The following is a 15,963-nucleotide window of genomic DNA, read 5'->3' as shown; positions in this document are numbered from 1 at the left end:
ATCATCATCATCATCATCATCATCATCATCATCATCATCATCATCATCATCATCATCATCATCATCATCATCATCATCATCATCATCATCATCATCATCATCATCATCATCATCATCATCATCATCATCATCATCATCATCATCATCATCATCATCATCATCATCATCATCATCATCATCATCATCATCATCATCATCATCATCATCATCATCATCATCATCATCATCATCATCATCATCATCATCATCATCATCATCATCATCATCATCATCATCATCATCATCATCATCATCATCATCATCATCATCATCATCATCATCATCATCATCATCATCATCATCATCATCATCATCATCATCATCATCATCATCATCATCATCATCATCATCATCATCATCATCATCATCATCATCATCATCATCATCATCATCATCATCATCATCATCATCATCATCATCATCATCATCATCATCATCATCATCATCATCATCATCATCATCATCATCATCATCATCATCATCATCATCATCATCATCATCATCATCATCATCATCATCATCATCATCATCATCATCATCATCATCATCATCATCATCATCATCATCATCATCATCATCATCATCATCATCATCATCATCATCATCATCATCATCATCATCATCATCATCATCATCATCATCATCATCATCATCATCATCATCATCATCATCATCATCATCATCATCATCATCATCATCATCATCATCATCATCATCATCATCATCATCATCATCATCATCATCATCATCATCATCATCATCATCATCATCATCATCATCATCATCATCATCATCATCATCATCATCATCATCATCATCATCATCATCATCATCATCATCATCATCATCATCATCATCATCATCATCATCATCATCATCATCATCATCATCATCATCATCATCATCATCATCATCATCATCATCATCATCATCATCATCATCATCATCATCATCATCATCATCATCATCATCATCATCATCATCATCATCATCATCATCATCATCATCATCATCATCATCATCATCATCATCATCATCATCATCATCATCATCATCATCATCATCATCATCATCATCATCATCATCATCATCATCATCATCATCATCATCATCATCATCATCATCATCATCATCATCATCATCATCATCATCATCATCATCATCATCATCATCATCATCATCATCATCATCATCATCATCATCATCATCATCATCATCATCATCATCATCATCATCATCATCATCATCATCATCATCATCATCATCATCATCATCATCATCATCATCATCATCATCATCATCATCATCATCATCATCATCATCATCATCATCATCATCATCATCATCATCATCATCATCATCATCATCATCATCATCATCATCATCATCATCATCATCATCATCATCATCATCATCATCATCATCATCATCATCATCATCATCATCATCATCATCATCATCATCATCATCATCATCATCATCATCATCATCATCATCATCATCATCATCATCATCATCATCATCATCATCATCATCATCATCATCATCATCATCATCATCATCATCATCATCATCATCATCATCATCATCATCATCATCATCATCATCATCATCATCATCATCATCATCATCATCATCATCATCATCATCATCATCATCATCATCATCATCATCATCATCATCATCATCATCATCATCATCATCATCATCATCATCATCATCATCATCATCATCATCATCATCATCATCATCATCATCATCATCATCATCATCATCATCATCATCATCATCATCATCATCATCATCATCATCATCATCATCATCATCATCATCATCATCATCATCATCATCATCATCATCATCATCATCATCATCATCATCATCATCATCATCATCATCATCATCATCATCATCATCATCATCATCATCATCATCATCATCATCATCATCATCATCATCATCATCATCATCATCATCATCATCATCATCATCATCATCATCATCATCATCATCATCATCATCATCATCATCATCATCATCATCATCATCATCATCATCATCATCATCATCATCATCATCATCATCATCATCATCATCATCATCATCATCATCATCATCATCATCATCATCATCATCATCATCATCATCATCATCATCATCATCATCATCATCATCATCATCATCATCATCATCATCATCATCATCATCATCATCATCATCATCATCATCATCATCATCATCATCATCATCATCATCATCATCATCATCATCATCATCATCATCATCATTATTAAATATATATATATATTATTATATTTATTATTATTATTATTATCTTTTTTTTCTCAGACATATGTCTGGTTGGTAGTAGAAAAACACGCGGATCGTGATCAAGCGTGTTTTCTTTATAGCTGTTAAGTTATGTTGCGTTTAGAAATTTCCGTGTGAGTGAGCATATATCAATGATTACTGATTTTTGTAGTTGTATGTATATGTTTGGTTGTAGTTGTAGTGCATGAGTGTATTGGTGGATATTGTGTGGTATGACTTCTGTGCTTGATAGTATGATTGGTATTATTTCTACTTTATCTTGGTGCTACATGTCTTTGATTTCTTCAGCCAGTTGGATGTATTTTTCAATTTTCTCTCCTGTTTTCTTCTGTATGTTTGCTGTGTTTGGTATGGATATTTCAATTAGTTGTGTTGTTTTTTTCCGTTTGTGTATGAGTGTGATGTCTGGTTTATTGTGTAGTGTTGTTTTATCAGTTGTTATATTTCTGTTCCAGTATAGTTTGACTTCGTCATTCTCCAGTATATTCTGTGGTGTGTATTTGTATGTGGGTGTGTGTCGTTGTGTTAGTTTGTGTTTTATAGCTAATTGTTGGTGAACGATTTTTGCCACGTTGTCTTCTCTGATGTATTCTGTGTTTGCTAGTATTGTGCATCCACCTATGATGTGATCTATTGTTTCTATTTGTTGTTTGCATAGTCTACATTTGTCTGTTTTTATGTTGGGGTCTTTGATTATGTGTTTACTATAGTGCCTAGGTTACGTTCCAAAACGTAAGTAACCGAGGAAAATTTTACTCGATGGCCGATTTGAACCAATCGGAAAGGCTTAAAAGAGTTTCGGAACGGCCATCGAGTAAAATTTTCCTCGGAGAAGACGTTTTGGAACGTAACCCTAGTGTTGATTGTTTGGTCTTGTATTGCAATCATGAATCCTTCTGTTTCACTGTATATGTTGCCTTTTCTTAATCATGTGTTGGATGCCTTTTGGTCGATGTATGGTTGTGATAGATACTGTGGATGTTTACCGTGTAATATTTTCTGTTTCCAGTTTTCCTTTTTTGTATCTGTTGTTGTTATATTGTCTGTTGGATTGTATGTGTGGTTGTGAAATTGTAGTGGTGTGGCTGATGTGTTTGCGTGTGTGATTGCTTTGTGTAGGTCGCTAGTTTCTGCACGTTTTGTGAAGTATTTTCTTAAGTTATCGATCTGTTTGTAGTTTAGGTTTTTGATGTCTATGAAACCCCTTCTCCCCTCCTCTCTGTCTAGTGTGAATCTTTCCAGTGCTGAGTGTATATGGTGTATTCTGTACTTGTGACAGTGTGATCGTGTGAGTGTGTTGAGTGCTTCCAGCTCCGTGTCGCTCCACCTCACCACTCCGAACGAATATGTTAGTATTGGTATTGCAAATGTGTTAATTGCCGTCGTTTTGTTCCTTGCTGTTAATTCTGTCTTCAATATCTTAGTTAGTCTCTGCTTATATTTCTGCTTCAATTCTTCTTTAATTTTTGCGTGTTCTTGTTGAGAGTAAATGGTAGATTTACTGCAGCTAGTTTGTTAGTTAAATTGCGCGCTATAAGTAATGTAGTTCCTATCTGGTTACTTTTACATACTAATAGGGCCTGTTCTTTTTAGCTGCACTGCTGCACTTAGTTAAAGTGCAATTAGTTAAAGTGAAAGAAAGTATGTTTGTCTCTTTCTAACTTATTGCACTAGTGTAGCAGTGCAGCTAAAAAGAACAGACCCATAGTTTTTTGTTTTAGTCTATGTGTTGGCACAATTTATTTTCGGGCGCGCCTTTTTACTTCCCTCCAAAACCATGTTCTGTTACCACGTTCTTTGTGAAACCGTTCTGTGAATAATCTAAATACAAAACGTTTAGATCTGTTTATTTACTTTGTCTTTTTACCAAACACCTAACAAATCAGGATAACAGTTCTATTCCTATTTTCTGTTTGTATCCTAAGTATTTGTAGTCGTCTGTATTTTCCATTGCCTCTATGTAATTGTTGTTATTGTCTAGTATGTAGTTTTCTTGTTTATTTTGCTTACCCTTGATTATACTGTTCTTTTTACATTTATCAATTCCGAAAGTCATATTTATGTCTGTGCTAAATATTTCTGTTGTTTTAAGTAGGTGGTTTAGTTGATGATTCGTTGCTGCTAGCAGTTTTAAATCGTCCATGTATAGTAGGTGTGTGATTTTATGTGGGTATGTTCCTGTGATGTTGTATCCATATTTTGTGTTATTCAGCATGCTAGATAGTGGGTTCAGGGCTAGACAGAACCAGAACGCACTTAAAGAATCTCCTTGATATATTCCTCGTCTTACCTGTATGGGTTGTGATGAGATATTACCTGTATTTGTTCGGATGTTGAGTGTGGTGCTCCAGTTTTTCATTACTGTTACTAAGAACTGTATTAGTTTGGGGTCTGCTTTGTATATTTGTAATATTTGTACTAACCAGGAGTGTGGTACACTCTATGGTACACTATCGAAGGCTTTTTGATAGTCAATGTATGCGAAGTGCAGCGATTTTTGTTTGATTTTAGCGTGATGTGTTATTTCTGCGTCTATTACCAATTGTTCTTTGCATCCCCGGGCTCCCTTACAACATCCCTTCTGTTCTTCATTGATTATCTTGTTGTGTATTGTGTGCTCGGTTAATTTCTGTGTTATGATTGCTGTAAGTATTTTGTATATCGTTAGTAAGCATGTTATAGGGCGGTATTTCGCTGGGTTAGTTGTGTCTATTGTGTCTTTAGGTTCCAGGTAGGTTATTCCTTGTGTAAGTGTGTGTGGTATTTTGTGTGGATGTGTGATATAACTGTTGAATAGTTTGGCTAAGTGTGCGTGTGTTGCTTTAAACCTTTTTAACCAGAAGTTGGCTATTTTGTCTTTTCCTGGTGCTTTCCAGTTGTGTGTGGAATTGATTGTTTGAGTGACTTCTTCGTGTTTGATTATTATCTCGGGCATTTGTTGTATTATGCTGTATTTGTTTGTTTCCGTTTGTATCCACTGTGCTTGTCTATTGTATTGGGTTTGACCATATGCTGCTCCAAAAGTGTTCGACATTTTTGATATTTGGTGGGGTGTTTACTGTGGTCTCTAAGTTATCTAGTGTTTGGTAAAATTTTTTCTGATTTGTGTTAAATAATTGGTTTTGCTTTCTTCTGTTTTCACTTTTTTTATATCGTTTGAGTCGTTTGGCTAGTGCTTGTAGTTTCTGTTTCTTTTCATCTAGCAGTTCTGTTGCTTCTTGCTTTGACATATTTCCTATTGTTCTTCGTTTCTTATTTGATATTTTGTCTTGTATAAATTGTGTTAGTTGTCCGATATCTTTTCTAAGTTTTTTTATCTTTTCCTGTATTCTATGTTGCCATGCCGGTTTTGCGAGTTTCTTTTGTGTGTTGCTTAATTGTTGGTCTTTCTGTATAGTATGTATTCTTACTGTGGTAAGTGCTCCTGTGTAGATGAGTGATTGAAGTTCTTCCATAGTTGTGTTGCTATTTATTTTGTTTTGTATGATTGCGTTGATGTGTGCTATTGTTGTGTTGATGTGTGGGTTATTTGGTATCTTATGTATGTAAGGTCTATTGTCTGTATTTGTGTCCTTATATTCTATATGTTAGTGCGAATTTTTCTTCTATGTCTGTTGTGTCTATTGGTTCATGTTGTGGTTGCGTTTTTCCTTGTTGTTGTCTTATCGTTTCGTCTTCTTGTGATTGGTTGGTTGGTTCAGTTTCCTCTTCTCTGTCTGTTTGTTGTGTAACTTGTATGTTTATTTGTCTTTCTTCTTTTCTTTTTGATTGTGTATTTTGTTCACAGATATCTATACTATAACTAGATCGCTAACTCCCATTGATTTTGTACATAAAATGTGTCCCCGAAAACCATGTAATATGGCGGTCGCGCATGCGTAATATTGGTGGAAAACTAATATGGTGGACACTTGTAGCCAGCTAATATTTAAGTTTTCACCTTAAAACTTGTACTTTTTACATTATAAACTTTTAATTTTGTAATAAAATAAATATAAATATATATATATATATATACAGGGTGACCCATTTTAACTTAGGCAGCCAAATAACTCGAAAAATAAGCAAGATAGAGAAAAATGTTTTAGACAAAAGTTGTATGGTTTCGAGGGGGCCATAAGATGGTATCATTGGTTTGACCTTGAAGAGTCATTTGAAGGTCACGTGAAGGTCACTTCAATTTTTTTAAATGGAATATCCTATATATTTTTGTACATTCTTGTAGCTTATTTCGAGAGCTTTCCAAAACACTATAATTAAGTACCTTTCCGTTAAGTACTTTTTGAGTTATGATGCTTGAAATAATTTCTTAATTTTACATAAACCGTAAAATATCTTGTAAAATATTCATTTTTCGATTATCTTACCTTAATACTTTTATGTACAAAATAATGAGAGGAATCAATTGGTGTAAAGAAAACACATAGTTGTTTTTAAGAAAAAATATGGAATTGTTAATTGCAAATTACATATTTTTTCTTCGAAACAACTATGTGTTTTCTTTACACCAATTGATTCCTCTCATTATTTTGTACATAAAACTATTAAGGTAAGGTAATCGAAAAATGAATATTTTACAAGATATTTTACGGTTTATGTAAAATTAAGAAATTATTTCAAGCCTCATAACTCAAAAAGTACTTAACGAAAATGTACTTAATTATAGTGTTTTGGAAAGCTCTCGAGATGAGCTACAAGAATGTACAAAAATATATAGGATGTTCCATTTAAAAAAATTGAAGTGACCTTCACGTGACCTTCAAATGACTCTTCAAGGTCAAACCAATGATACCATCTTATGGCCCCCTCGAAACTATACAACTTTTGTCTAAAACATTTTTCTCTATCTTGCTTATTTTTCGAGTTATTTGGCTGCCTAAGTTAAAATGGGTCACCCTGTATAAATGTTATATACATATATTTTTAATCTTTATATATTTTTAATCTTCTATATATATTTTTAATCTTAATTTTAATTATATCATATACCTTTTAAATATATTTTGATATATTTTATCTTTAAAAGCTGTAATAAATTTTAATTAAAAATGAAGAACATTATATATTATTTAAAAATAACTTATATTCAACTGTAAGTTTATATACACAAATTACACTTATGTACATTGTACATAACATCAACCAATCACAAACGTGACTGCTGTCCACCAACGTTACGCATGCGTGAGAATTTAGTACATAAATTTCGTGGACATGTATTTGACGCAAGTTAGCGGTCTAGTATATAGTATAGATGTCTGTGATTTTGTTCTAGTTGTTTTACTTGTTGCTTGATGTGTTCTAGTTCTGGCTGAGGAATCCTATTGTTTCTGGTTATTACTCGTATCTGGTCTGCTAATCGTTGTTCAGTCAGGAAATTAAGTTCTGGGTATCTATTGATGAATGTCGTGTGTAATTGTGATCAATATCCGGTTGTGTTTGTTTCAAGGTTTATAGCCTGATAGTAACAGGACATGAGGTGTCGATTTACTTCGTCTGATCATCTCATTCTCTGTCTTTGTTTTCCTCCTAGAGTGGTTGCTGGGAGCATGTCCCGCAAAACATTATTATTATTATTATTATTATTATTGTTATTATTGTTATTATTGTTATTATTGTTATTATTGTTATTATTGTTATTATTGTTATTATTGTTATTATTGTTATTATTGTTATTATTGTTATTATTGTTATTATTGTTATTATTGTTATTATTGTTATTATTGTTATTATTGTTATTATTGTTATTATTGTTATTAAAGCTACGTATACATATTTAATATATTAAAGCAGTAAGAATACATATTTAAAAATTCAGTTCAAAAACACTTTAACGTTTTATGTAAAACTATTTCAAATTCTGCATTTATTTTTATGATAAAAATTTTTATTATTCCCAGGTAGAACATGAAACTCATAATGACATCATTATGACGTCACCTAAAAGTCATTTTTAGGCCGGTATTCATAGTCCGGTTTTATATTTAAGATCGTCTTTAGTTCATCTTCAGATAATTCATAGCCAATAAAATGATACATACAATATCTAAAGATGAACTTAAGACGATCTTAAATATAAGAACGGACTATGAATACCGGCCTTAATAAGTCATAGATCCATATTCTGAATCTTCTTTTATCGATAAAAGTGCTTCTAAAAGTGGCCTGTAGCCAATCAAAAGGCTTATATGCCACTTTTAGAGGCACTTTTATCGATAAAAGAAGATTCAGAATATGGGCCATAGAAAAATCATAATGATCTCATTTGATATACTTTTGGCAATATTTTGGTGACTTATTTATATATATATATAAATAAGTATATTACGCAATTACTTGTTTATTTAATTATTCATGTATATTTTAATTATATTTAAGCAACATAATCTTTTTAAAATTATATAATGCGATTATTGAACTTAAAAATTTATGATTCTTTTTGTCATTTTTAACTCATTTTTTAATCATTTTTGTTCAGGTAACTTTTAAGTGATAAATAAAATCATGATGACGTCATAATGATGTCATTATGAGTTTCATCTTCTACCTGGGATTGTTATACGCTAAAGGTATGTAGTATTTCTGCCTTCTTGAAATAAAATCACGCAATTGTTCCACAAGAAATACATTCTTATGAAACAATTGCGTAATTTTATTTTAAGAACCCTAACAACACACATATCCAAAAGACGTCCATAGAATATCTAAAGGATAGCCAAAGGATTTTATGTCCTCTGGATGTCCTCTTGATGACCTCTGGACATCTTTTGGACATGTATGTTGTTAGGGGAAGGAAGAAAATTTTTTGCTGCATATTTTTAGCATATAAAACAATAAAAATTTATCATAAAAATAAATACGGAATTTGAAATAAAGTTTTACATAAAACGTTAAAGTGTTAAATTTGAATTGAATTTTTAAATATGTATTTCTTCCGCTTTAATATATCGAATATGTATAATAATAAATCCCTAATTTGATCACAGTAAAATAATAATAATAATAATAATAAATATAATAACATATACAGGGTGAGTTTTATTGCTTGTGTCAATCTTTTTATCATGCGGGAGATTACCGACTGCATAATAAATTGATCGGTACATAAATGTCAATTATTTGGATCGATCGTATCGAAGATCCGAGTATAATGTGTATAATAATAATAATAATAATACTAAATAGGTAGCTTTAATAATAATAATAGTAATGAATTCATACTACATAATTTCAGCTTTTAATTTGCTTTAATTGTACACATTATATTCGGGTCTTCGATACGGTCGATCCAAATAATTGACATTTATGTATCGATCAATTTATTATGCAGTCGGTAATCTCCCGCATGATAAAAAGATTGACACAAGCAATAAAACTCACCCTGTATATTAATAATAATAATAATAATAATAATAATAATAATAATAATAATAATAAATGCGTAGCTTTAATAATAATAATAAATCTACACTACATAATTTCAGCTTTTAACTTGCTTTAATTGTACACATTATGGTCCATATTCTGAATCCTCTTTTATTGATAAAAGTGCCTTTAAAAGTGGCTTATAAGCCTTCTGATTGGCTGTAAGCCACTTTTAGAGGCACTTTTATCGATAAAAGAGGATTCAGAATATGGACCTATATTTCGGCCTTCGATACGGTCAATTCAATTAACTGACATCTATGTATCAATCAATTTATTAAAATTGCGATCAGCAATCTCCCGTATGATAAAAAGATTGACACACCATTAAAACTCATCCTGTATATACATATATACAATATAAGGTGCACAATTTCTGGTTCTATTTCGTGCTATGTGTAATATAAATGAGAAATGACGAATTTGCGATCCTCTCTCTCTCTCTCTCTCTCTCTCTCTATATATATATATATATATATATATATATATATATATAGAGAGAGAGAGAGAGAGAGAGGATCGCAAATTCGTCATTTCTCATTTATATTAAAATTTATTTGATATACGTAAGCACCTTGCTATACAGCACTGGTGCTACCGACATTTTGTGCACATAGCACGGAATAGAACCAGAAATTGTGCACCTTATATGTTACCCTCTGAGAACATTCGTGCACCTTAGCTTCGTAGTTTAGGTGCATGTTTTTAAGGTTCACAGAGGGCGTATCGCTTTCAGGGATCATAGAGTTCCTCAAGTAAGAGTTAGGACAACGTCCGCCATTAACAGGGAACTGTAGCGCGCGCAATTTGAAAGACTTATATCATTCTATTCTATCATGTATGTACATTCTATTAAATAGATTTATATTTCATTTATTGCATTTTATCTGTAACAATTTTTAAAATTATCTTTCCAAACTATTTTTATATATAATTAAGTTTAAAGTTTTACATTAAGGTTAGTTATATCTCAGTTTTAAGTTTATAAATTTACAATAAAAGAATACGTTTTATTAATAAATATCACTTAATAATCGTTATATGAAATGAAATATAAAAATTAATTTATTTTTAATACATACCTATACATTATTTACCGTGACACGTCTCGAATAGCTTTGTCTTCTTCCTTCTTCTTTTCTCTTTCTCACTCACTGCTTCCCTACAAATGGCGCGACCAATCAGAAATCATCACGCGGTGTCCTAACTCTTACTTGAACTCTAAGGGATCACCTAAAAGCGGGCCGTGACCACGGTCTTATATACGGTTGTATATAAGACCCTGGCAGCATAGGCGAAAAATAATAGGTGCTTTCCATTTACATCAAAACTCAGATAAATCTCACTTCTGTCTTTCTTTAACATGAATGTTGAAGAAAGACAGAAGTGAGATTTATCTGAGTTTTGATATAAATGGAAAGCACCTAATATTGCCCAGTGCCACAACAGAAGAAGAAGAAGAAGAAGAAGAAGTATATAAGACCGTGGCCGTGACACCTCTCATTCTTCTCTCTGGTATTATAAACATCAATATATGCTATTAATGAAATAAGTTTATGTAATATATACATTGTATAGGATATTTTATTTTCGTGATAAAAAATAGAAAAGAGAGAGATAAAAATTATACAAAATTCAGTAAATTGAATTTTATTTGTTAAAAAACGGTCCTAGAAAGAAGACAATTATAGATCATTTCCAGGAGATATCACACACGTTTTAAACACTACTTTTGACACGCAATATATGTAATTCTTTTAAAAATAAATATAATATTGAATATGGAAATTAATTTTTTTTATATTTTTTAATAGTTTATCTTATGGAACATATATAATTTTAAAGTTAACGAGATTCTTGCAAAAGACCAAAAAATAATCATATTAAACAACCCAACATTTGTCATTCGAATAATTTTCGATTAGATATCATTTTTTTACTTATCTAACAATAATAAGGAAAAATTATCCGAATTATGTCATGCTTGATGTCATTTTAAATACAAAAATTTCATTAATCTATTTTAATTACTTTCAAAAAGATTAAATAAAATACAAAAATTTTAGTTCTTATTTTATGGATATTTTTAAAGTTGTAAATTATTATAAGTAACGAAAAAATTCCCGTTATCATTGAAAGCGAGAGCGAAAACGAATATAGAACAAGCGAGATGATTTATCGTAAAAAGAGTTCCGAAATCTCTTACGCGAGATTTCCTTTCTCTATAGCATTTCACGAATATGTCATCTTACTATAAAAAATAAAATGCATTTTATTTGTTTTGAAAGTAATTTTAGTGAAATAATGAGAATTTTGCGATTAAAATGACATCAAACTCGATATAAATCGGACAGTTAAATGTAAGCAAAATTTTTATTATCAGACTAATTAAAAATTATCTGATTTATATCGTGTTTGGTGTCATTTTAATAGCAAAAATCTCATTAATTCATTAAAGTTATTTTCTAATCGATAACATAAAAAATAAAAGTTTTAATTTTTATTTTATAAGATGTTTACATTCTCATGAATTGCGAATGGATAGAGAAAGCGAGGAAGCCGATTATGAGAGACTTCGGAACTCTTTGATGATAGGTCATCTCGTTCGCACTCTACTCGTGGTTTCGTTCTCTCTGTCAGACTTCACAATCGTGTTAAACAACTTGGAAAGATAAGCGAACCCGAGAATCGAGAGTGAGACCGAATAGAGCCGGCAGCGCGGCAGCTGATTGGCCAGTTCTACGCTCCCCTTGTCCCGCCTAGGAAAGAATCGTTGTCGCTTACTGTACATACATACATACGTTACGTAAACTATAGATTTTTAGTACTGGCTGTAAATATAGGAATGCAGCCATATAAAGGGCAAATTTGCTATTTCTGTAAAAACAAACATTGCCATTTTTAATTTGAATAGAGAAATTATGCATCTATTTAATAAATTGTTTTTTTAATGAGAACGACAAATTTATATTAATTTTTTTCGTATTATATTTGCACAAAAATATACAAATAATAACAATTTATTTCTAAATTGATGTGTCTAAATTGATGTATAAGAAGTCTACAGTTTGCATGTATCATGACATTGTAAATGCAAATTCAAAATAAATTTGTATCTTTATGAAAAGATAAAAAAATATAAACACGAGAGCTCTACGTGGACAACAGGAATAACAGTTACGTTTATAGCATTAACTTCCGATTGTGTGTGATTTTGCTGATTTCATCAGCGTATTTTATACATGCTGATTCTGCGCATTTGAGAAATATTTTGACATAAGAGTGCGGTATCAATTTATCTGATTGTAACTCGTTAATTAAAATATTGAAAGTATAAAGTAAAAAAAAATTCGGAAATCGAAAGCAATATAATGTAATGGGTCGAGTTTATTTTCAATATAAAGAAACCAAGAAGGTAAATACAATTTAATCCTTTTCTATATAATATTAACAAAATTATAAATATTTACAAGAATATTTTCAACAGAAATAAACATAAAATATGAAAATCAACTTCTTTTTTTAATTATAATAGTGTTGAAAAAAAAATAATTTCGTGCACGAATTAAGATTTTAATACATTGCAAGCAATAACAGTTTATGTATAGAATATATGTAGTATGTATACATTAAAATCTATATATTTTAGATTAAAATGGATATACGTGAGAATATTAAAAAGGTAACATCACTTGATTACATAGATGATAATGCTGAATTTTTTCGACTGTCAGGCTTAAGTCAAGCTGCAAAAGATCGAATGATGAATGATAGAAAAGTGAAAAAACCAAAAAACATACATGTTTGTACATATATTAATATATAAAGTTAGATGTATAAAAGAATATTTAATTTTACTACATTGATTTATTACATTGATATATTTTTATACAAAGCAATATCTCTTTGTATTAATTCTAGTTATTGGAGGACTCTGATGAGGATAAAAACTATGTTGACGATAATTTTATAAACAATAAAGTTAAACCTACTTTTGATAAACATGCTATTTCTGCTGCTATTAAAGAGGTAAATTAACATTCTTTTAAAAACAATTATTAACTAAGAGATATATAATATTTTGAATAAAAATAATAGTATCCAATCAGAATTTTAAGATAAAAAAGTTAACTTTTAGGTTGCCAAAGATTATATAATTGAAAAGAAATGTATGCACTTTATATATTTCAAACGACTATATATCTTTTAAGCATATATGTAAAAGTTATATAATATAAACAGTTAATATTGGACAGGTAAATGGTGGTCGTGATCTTTCAAATAAATATTGGGAAAAATATTATATGAGACAGATAGAGAATATAATTAATTCTGAGAAAAATATATCTCAGGAGACTTCTGATCATAACAATGTAACAGTATGTTCTGGAAATCAATCTGAGGACTTAGATGATATATATATTAAACAAAAACATAAATTATCTAAAAATGCTGCAATAATGAGTCTTCTAAAGAAAAAACAAATTTCTTTAGAAGATATAATTAATCCAAGCAATAAAATTTCTATAGGGAAAGAAGATAAATTGGAAGTTTTAGTAAATATATAAATAAACATCTCTCTTTAATATATAACATTATATTATAACATAAATGAAAAAAAATATTTGTCATTTTTCAGCATGAAATGGTTAATGGAAATATAATGGGCAATAATGAATATAATAATGATAATCAAGTGGAATTGGTTCCTCTTTATGAGGATCCTGATGTCTTTGTTCACCCTTTACAAATGGGAATAGATGAAAAAAAGCACAAAGATATAGATTTTAACATATCCCGAATTGGTAAGAAGAAAAAAATAACACCGCAAGAATATTTTCTTGAGGCAACTAATGATGATTATTTTAATTTTATTAAAAAGGAAAAGAATACACAATAATAAATAATGTATTGTGTTTATTATAAAACTTAAACATATATAAAATAATGACAATAGTCATCTTCCTTTCATTCAATGATTTAATGTGTGATTTGGACTGATAATAAGTTAGGATATGTACATTTATAATCTCATATTAGGAAATAAGCATGCGAGATTGTGAAGCTGTGTCATGAACAGTTTTAATATATTTATCACATTTAAATAATATATGTCAATAAAAATAAAAGTAGTTTGAGAATATAACATTATTTTGATAATATAATAATAATAATAGTAATAATAATAATATAATAGAAATAATAATAATAATAAATATTGTATAATATTATTATATTATCAAAATCCTTTTAAAGAACATGTCATATTGGATTTAAAGCAGCAAGATACTCCACACAATAAATTGTTTTATAAGCTGCAAATTGTATTATACACATGTTACATATGTTTCATTACTTTAATGATAATATAATGGTATAATTGATGCCTTTTAAAGATAAGATTGTAAACACGAGACTTAATAAAAGAACCTAATGTCATTTTTTGTAACAATAAATGTTAGTCTTAATATTATTTCTGAAAAAAAGTTTATATCTATTTCCAAAAGAGGGTATATTATAGTAACTCTCGTGAATTATTGCTGTACATGGTGAAATGTTACTATATATACTTAATATGATTGCTGCATTTTTTGAGAATAAATCGCATAAAAAATAGTGTTAATTGCAAATAATTGCATATAATAAAATAGATCAATAATATAAAAAAAGATGCTGTTACTATTTTATATTTAACTTTTATGTAAATGTTAATACTTGTGTGTATGTGTTTATGTGTGCGTGTGTGTATATGTACATATACATATATATATATACACACACATATATAATTTACATTGAGCAATAAAAATAACTTTAATTTCTAAATTTTATAAATTTCGGCATATTTAAAGGCGAATATAATGAATCGGTTAAATTAAATATGAGATAAAATATTTTATTTTTAAATTTTGTGTCATTTTAATTAATGCGTATAAAAGTAATAAAATTTCATTTAAATTTTACTTTTAATTTTTAAAAGGATTTATTTTTTAAAAATGGTTATCTTTAAAAAGATATTCCGATCAAAAATTTTAACGTTATGTGCAATACGCTCAAATGAAAATTTATTTATAATTATATGAATCAGATTTTCTTAAAAATAAATTTTGATGTTCCATAGTCTTATGATTTTTAGATAATACATTGATGATCAAATTAATCAAAATA

General features: G+C 29.7%; 2 protein-coding genes across 3 annotated transcripts in view; one reads left to right on the top strand and one right to left on the bottom strand.

Moving 5' to 3' along the window:
- Nucleotides 1–15,687, bottom strand: part of LOC145977255 (uncharacterized) — an 84,033-nt gene extending 68,346 nt beyond the window's left edge. Inside the window, exon 1 of the mRNA XM_083109112.1 lies at nt 15,677–15,687. The gene's annotated coding sequence lies outside the window, so the exon portion shown is untranslated. The remainder of the gene's footprint in view (nt 1–15,676) is intronic.
- On the top strand, nt 11,167–15,447 carry LOC145977254 (uncharacterized). 2 transcript variants are annotated; one of them, XM_083109110.1, is made up of 5 exons: nt 11,167–11,310; nt 13,445–13,597; nt 13,717–13,824; nt 14,052–14,351; nt 14,435–15,447. In XM_083109110.1, exons 2-5 carry the CDS (start codon nt 13,451–13,453, stop codon nt 14,693–14,695), a joined length of 816 nt encoding a protein of 271 aa, XP_082965236.1. In that variant the 5' UTR covers nt 11,167–11,310; nt 13,445–13,450; the 3' UTR covers nt 14,696–15,447. The 2 variants fall into 2 exon arrangements, with proteins under 2 accessions (XP_082965236.1, XP_082965235.1); XM_083109109.1 differs by lacking the exon at nt 11,167–11,310 and adding an exon at nt 12,342–13,210 and having other exon boundaries at nt 14,435–15,445.
- Nucleotides 15,688–15,963: the final 276 nt, after the last annotated feature.

The sequence above is a fragment of the Camponotus vicinus genome, unplaced genomic scaffold (genome assembly GCF_025532165.1).
Source record: "Camponotus vicinus isolate PSW18456_S1 unplaced genomic scaffold, iyCamVici1.0 SCAF_9, whole genome shotgun sequence".
NCBI lineage: Eukaryota > Metazoa > Arthropoda > Insecta > Hymenoptera > Formicidae > Camponotus > Camponotus vicinus.
Note: the sequence above shows the minus strand (reverse complement) of the source record. Positions and strands in the feature narration are given on the sequence as shown.

What these genes read in the sequence shown, in the direction of transcription:
- LOC145977254 (XM_083109109.1), top strand. Translation starts at nt 13,172, where the DNA reads ATGGGTCGAGTTTATTTTCAATATAAAGAAACCAAGAAG. An exon ending in AATATAAAGAAACCAAGAAG is followed by an intron (nt 13,211 to 13,444) that starts GTAAATACAATT and finishes TATATATTTTAG; the next exon opens with ATTAAAATGGATATACGTGA. An exon ending in TTTCTGCTGCTATTAAAGAG is followed by an intron (nt 13,825 to 14,051) that starts GTAAATTAACAT and finishes AATATTGGACAG; the next exon opens with GTAAATGGTGGTCGTGATCT.